This window comes from Nansenia antarctica (genome assembly GCF_963989245.1).
Source record: "Nansenia antarctica genome assembly, chromosome: 1".
Classification (NCBI taxonomy): Eukaryota; Metazoa; Chordata; class Actinopteri; order Argentiniformes; family Microstomatidae; genus Nansenia; species Nansenia antarctica.
In genome coordinates this window covers 113,999,196-114,006,047 of record NC_137674.1, presented here as the reverse complement: position 1 = coordinate 114,006,047, position 6,852 = coordinate 113,999,196, and the positions used below count along the sequence as shown (strand labels likewise).

General features: G+C 42.0%; 1 protein-coding gene across 1 annotated transcript in view; it reads right to left on the bottom strand.

Moving 5' to 3' along the window:
• crtc1b (CREB regulated transcription coactivator 1b) overlaps positions 1–4,578 on the bottom strand; it is a gene marked incomplete at both ends in the record, with an annotated part of 22,282 nt that extends 17,704 nt beyond the window's left edge. Inside the window, 3 exons of the mRNA XM_080549418.1 lie at positions 1–92; positions 2,635–2,745; positions 4,453–4,578. The exon at positions 1–92 is cut by the window's left edge and continues 42 nt beyond it. Of these exons, the coding sequence (XP_080405544.1) occupies positions 1–92; positions 2,635–2,745; positions 4,453–4,578 (329 nt within the window). The remainder of the gene's footprint in view (positions 93–2,634; positions 2,746–4,452) is intronic.
• Between the last annotated feature and the right edge of the window lie 2,274 nt (positions 4,579–6,852).

The following is a 6,852-nucleotide window of genomic DNA, read 5'->3' as shown; positions in this document are numbered from 1 at the left end:
CGGTGGGGGGAGGTGGGCCGGGTGCGGTCCCTGTAGACCCTGTCCACCAGGCCGTGGTGGCGGGTGGTTCTGCTCGTGTCCAACACGGAGTTCTGCAGAGGAGATCAGCATCAGTCAAGGGTGAAAGCTGACATCTGATTTATGCTACAGAAAATACCAACCAAAATGTTTTTTTTATCATATCATATTTATGATATAAATGGTGCAAATGTATTAATTGGCATGGGCCACGCTATGGGTCACCATTTTCATGCTCGGGTTGGTAAATGTTTTTTTAAAAATGGAAAGCCATGATATAGAAAGCAATGACGTACTTACATTTGGGGCTTACGTTACTGTTTTTAATTATTTGTTTTATATTTCAGGAGGGTGAGTGAGGTACTGATACTCTGTGTTGGCTTTCTTCTGTTACTGTGCGTTGGTAAAAGTAATTTTTGACAATTAGCCTCGAGTAGGTTGCTACAGGCTAGAACAACGCTTCAATACTGCTGAAATATCTTTAACTGTGAGAGATCCACACCCATGGCTGTGTGGAGGGTTCAGATCTCCATAATAAATATGGAACAAAGAGAATCATGGATCAGGTTTACATGGTTACAATAACCTGGATATGACGTTTACAGGTGTCTAGAAATATATTGCCTGCCAAAATATTCCTGCAAACATGACAATTGTCTAACAAGGATAGGCCAGGAGGCCAAACCTGACATCTCCCACTAAATATAAGAGAGAATCTGATCATCTTTGCTTTAACTTGTGTTTTTAATTCCTCAAACTTCTCGCAATGCTCAATCGTATTTTTAAAAATCTGTTGCAAAATTGAAATCTTCACACTCAACAACAAAAGTGCCAGTGTTTCTAGCTACGTATGTTTCTAGCTACTACGTAGTCTAGATTCCAATACGAGCTTTGTGATGCAGCTTTGTGATGCTCGTCAACAGATATTTGTCTTGTCACGGTTATGACACAATCACTTCACCAGCATGTTTTGTCGTTTATGACACATGGAACTTCCAGAGACTATGGAGGAAGGGGTACAGGGGTTCAGTCTGCATGGCTGGGAGAGGCAGTGATGAAGGGGTACAGGGGTTCAGTCTGCATGGCTGGGAGAGGCAGTGATGAAGGAGTCACGGATACAGAGTGGAGAGAGAACCTCACTTCTCTGCAGAAGTCAACATGCAGAGGTTCTCCAACACCAGGGACACTGGGAGGCGTGTTTACATGTTTACCTGCCCCAGTACTGGTCTGATAGAAGCACGTTTACCTGCCCCAGTACTGGTCTGATAGAAGCACGTTTACCTGCCCCAGTACTGGTCTGATAGAAGCATGTTTACCTGCCCCAGTACTGGTCTGATAGAAGCATGTTTACCTGCCCCAGTAATGGTCTGATAGAAGCACCTTCCACATACCTTCATCACCTCTCTCCTAACCGGGATAAGGGCTTAACGTGCTACGCTTACTGGAATAAGGTGTTTATATGAGATAAGGTGTTTATATGAGATAAGGTGTTTATATGAGATAAGGTGTTTATATGAGATAAGGTGTTTATATGAGATAAGGTGTTTATATGAGATAAGGTGTTTATATGAGATAAGGTGTTTATATGAGATAAGGTGTTTATATGAGATAAGGTGTTTATATGAGATAAGGTGTTTATATGAGATAAGGTGTTTATATGAGATAAGGGGCCCTATTATGCACTTCTTAACTTGCCGTCTTAAGTCTTAATTAAGACGCACCGCCAGGTTAAGACCTACCGCCACCCTTATTATGCGCTTCATACGCGCTACTGCTATTATGCAGGTGTCGCTAGGCGCCCACACATAAGACGTAAGACTCCCGTGCATATATTACTCATTGTGGGAGTGTTCATATGTTAATGAAGTGCGCTAGGCGCCCCTGCTATTATGCGATCTGACTTTGCGCCTAGCGCTAAGAAGTGGTTTGAAAAGTTCTTAGGCGCTAGACTTCATGCACGTTTTGAAACACGAGCGCGCCTCCGCGGTTTGCGCATGCGCGCCGACCGACTTCTTAAGAAGTGGGTCAGCGCGCATGCGCAAGCCGCGGAGGCGCGCTCGTGTTTCAAAACGTGCATGAAGTCTAGCGCCTATGAACTGCATAATAGCATAGCGCTAATGACTCAACGCAGCCGGTTCTTAAAGGGAATGGCACCTGGCACGCTGATTGGGTTGATTGAGAAGACGCCCAAAACACACCCATGACTAATTTCTGGGCTTAGCGCCGGGTCTTAGGCGCCCACTACCGCACGCATAATAGCAAAGTGGCCTTGACCACGCCTCCACGTCTTAAGTTTAGATCTACCGCCTCGTCTTATTGCTTAAGACTTATGAAGTGCATAATAGGGCCCAAGGTGTTTATATGGGGATAAGGTGTTTATATGGGGATAAGGTGTTTACATGGGTTAGGGTTAGGGAGATATGCTAACAGATTGGAACAATGTGATGCGTGTAGACGTGGTCATTGAGTATGAACAGTATTAGGAAACAGAGACAACCTTGGCCTATGGGCTAGGTAGCGTTCAGAGATCCGTGTCAGGGCGAGATCCTGTTGTCTAAATGAAACACGTCACAACAACCTGTAACCAACCGTCTGGGAGAGAAGCTGAGGGCTCACCTGCAGGTCAATGTTGCTATTTCCAATCTGATTGACATTGGGCAGAGAGCCTCCATAGTACTGCCCAGGTCTCTGCCCTAGCTGCAAATACTGGCTCTTCTGCAACTGCAGCTGTGCAAAGTAAAAATGCATGAAAGCATGAATGAATGATTAAACTGATACATGGAGAAAGAGAAAATGAACTGGTTTTATATTTATACAACAGTTAGTTCCGACCAAGCAATTTGATTGGACAAGAGGCATTCCATGAGTTACGATATACAGTATAACAGCACTGGGACTTTTAACTATATGTATCACTCCGCCGCACAGATGTTCTACTAAATATATATATATTTATACATGTGTATTATGCCTAGAAAGATAAATAAACAGTCCACATTGCAGAATATCGATAGTATACATAGGGACACATCAGAATCGATGGTATAATAAAAACATCTGGTAGAAAACTCAATATCAGAGCCAGACGGTTAAATGTCTGATGTTCATTAATCAACACTGGTGTTCTTCAGCCACAGTCACACATTCAGGTGCATTGTCAAATAAACGCCTGGTGCTGCTAAATGTCGTGATTTCAAAACACTTTCCAGACAATTTTAAAACATGTAACACGTGACAAACATGACAGTGTTTACACCTGGATTATAATACACCACCTAGATTATAATATACCACCTAGAACCATCACTCTGGACATACACGGTTCATCTCCACAGCTAGTCCATGGAAATGGAATAATCACTGAGTGTGTCGCAGGGTCACAATATGATTCAGTAATGAATTGCAGTAGTTGCCATAGCTGATAAGTCTCGCGAGATTTATCAAAAAATAAGCCTGGATTTCCCTTTAGCGACGTCGATGAAATACCCCCCCCCCCTTGGAGAGGGGCCGAAACAGCAGAAAACATATTTTTTTGCATGAATGATGCATTAAACAAACAGCTGGTTTGATGGATGGATGAACAGACATGGAGGTTTTGGCACAAACCCATAGATAGTTACAACAAGCAAGTTGCTGATGTTGTGTTTCGGTGCTGGCAAAGGTAATTGGTGGAACATTACAACAGGGGTACAGGGTTACTGCAGCTACCAGACAACATGTTGTATGTCTCCTAGAGGATATCAGTGCAGCTACCAGACAGACAACATGCATGTCTCCTAGAGGAGATCAGTGCAGCTACCAGACAGACAACATGTATGTCTCCTAGAGGAGATCAGTGCAGCTACCAGACAGACAACATGCATGTCTCCTAGAGGAGATCAGTGCAGCTACCAGACAGACAACATGTATGTCTCCTAGAGGATATCAGTGCAGCTACCAGACAGACAACATGCATGTCTCCTAGAGGAGATCACTGCAGCTGCCAGACAGACAACATGCATGTCTCCTAGAGGAGATCACTGCAGCTGCCAGACAGACAACATGCATGTCTCCTAGAGGAGATCACTGCAGCTGTTTATAATCATATGTCTGATGTTGATGATGAGGACAGCGAGAAGGCGGCACCGTGTTACTACTAGCCTAGCAGCCATGTCTGCCTGTGACTGTGTGTTGCTCAGCCAAACGTCAACAAAGACCCTGACAGTTCACATCATCATTATCAATCTGCCAACGAGTGAAAAAAACCTTCAATGTTGATCATCAGAATTGATCAGCTGGCTGCTCTGAACTGCGCTAAACACAACTTGTCACATTTAAGATACATTGTTGCAGCTAACGTCACGCGTTCTAGAACGTAGAATGGTTCCAGGTAGAATGATAGAAGGGTCCATGGTAGAACCATCTTACAGGGGGGTTAGGGTTAGGGAGACTCACCCTCGCGGCTCGGGTGTTGTTGAGGTCCTTCATCACCTCCTCGAAGGCCGCCGTCTCCTCCGCCTGCTTCTGGACGTGTAAAGCGATTTTCTCGCTGAATTTGCGAGGATTGTTTGAGGTCGCCATCTTTCCCTCTCTCTCCTCCTTCTCAATGGAACGTTACGCACTACGCTTCACCACGCCGGCGTGTCGACGTCATCACGCACGGAGCTGAGAGGCAGCGTGAGAAGTATTTTGTTATTGTTATAAAATGTTACCTTTGGGGGGGTATTTCATCAATGTCGCTAAAGGACATTCCAGGCTTATTTTGTTAAATCCCGCGAGATTTATTTGGTAAAAATCCAGCCTTATTTTGATATGTCGCGAGATTTTCCTTTTGGCGACGTTGATGGAATACCCCCCTGGTATGGTAACATATTTAAATCTATGGGACAAAACACATAATAATGAAATTAAATTAAACATTATTAAATTATAAATTATTTAAAACACATCATTTTCTGCTAATGTTCTGGGTTGTCATTTTTCACAAACAACAACAACAAAAACCGTTTTGACTCGAGGACTGTCACACACCTGACTGGCTACACGACTCACACCTAGTGTAACCCTTAAAGATAATGCTTTCCAATTATCTAATTGATCTTTTCTACAATGTTAAAGAGATGTATAGCTTTAAATACTTGATGATTGTCACACAGTTCACATCAAATAATCTACCGTTTTGTTTTAGAGATGCAGTTTTTCCTCATTAGTGAGCAAGGTTTAATCTAATAAAAGACACCGCTTCCATTGACTCTGTTTCCATAATTCATGTTTAATGGGATGGTCAGAGATATGACACCCTATATTACAACTGTATTTTGATATTTGTATTGTGTTATGCTCCTATACACCAACATACAATGTTGTCTGTTAATGAATGCACAGTACTAGGATCAAATGAATAACTAATTTATCCATCTATTTCAATACGCTTTTTTACAAAGCTGTTTGTTCGGCCTCTGAACAATCTAGTTGTACATATCATGCAGCAGCAACTGTATTGACACATGGGAACCTTACACAAGGTACTGGGGGAATCAGGGGATGCTTAGATGGGAACCTTACACCAGGTACTGGGGGAATCAGGGGATGGAACCTTACACAAAGTACTGGGGGAATCAGGGGATGCTTAGATGGTGTAAAAACCTGAAGTTAATTCAACACAGTTCAGCATACACACACACACACACACCTGATTACCTGTCACACTGATTACCTGTCACAAAAGGAATGTGCTTATTCTGTTATTTGTGTCATAAGAAAGGGAGATCTCATAACGTTATATATATATATATAGTTGTGGACCCATGGCATATATACTGTATATATATATATATATATATATATATATATATATATATATATATATATATATATATATATATATATATAGTTGTGGACCCAGGGCATATTTCAGTTTCACTAACTGGTCACAGTGTTTCATAACAGGGTTTTCTCTGTTTGTTCAGTTTACGTTCATCTCTGGTCCAATGAGCATTTCTGGTCTGCTCTTAACCTGTCTTCTAGATATGAGGTGGAGACAGACAGTTGTTCTAGATATGAGGTGATGACACAGCCCACATCCCACCCTGGACACCACCACACCTGACTGCTGTGTTCATTTACATAAGAGCTTTAATCAGTTACACAGACAGACACACGTTTACATTCCCCATGGTTACAGTGGTTCATTTATAAAGCACTTAAAGACACTATGTGCTTCTTTCTTGGGGGGTATTCCATCAACGTTGCTAAAGGAAAAGCCAGGCTTATGTTTTGAAAAGTCCTGTGAGACATCACAGGGTTCCTATAAGTTTCAACTACAAGTCGAATTTAAGACCTTTTTAGACCTTTTTCAGACGTCTTTGAATATAATTTTAGACCTGTTCGCGACACCATATGATAGCTTTTTGTCATCCTCGAGGTGATGAAATTAGGGATTTCACTGCCATACAGACAAAAAAGTCTGAAGGATAATTAATATAAAATAAATAAGTCCCATATTTAATGAAGGCTTTTTTAGACCAGCGTGGGAACCCTGCATATCAGAATAAGCTGGATTTTCCTTTAGCGAAGTTGATGGAACACCCCCCTGGGAGAGACTGAACGACAGAACAAATATTTTCACTAAGGCAGATAGGTGATCGTCATGTTGTCCTTTCCAAAAAAAAAAAAAAAAAAAAAAAAGCTTTATAATCTTATTTCCTCTCTGCAAACATGGCCGCTTCAGCTAACAGACATTAATAAACCTTCTGTGCCATTCAGCATAATGTAAAAAATCGCAGAAATACTGCCACGACTTTCTGTAAAAACATACAGTACTAACAGAGAGATATGTGGGGACACAAGCCCCTT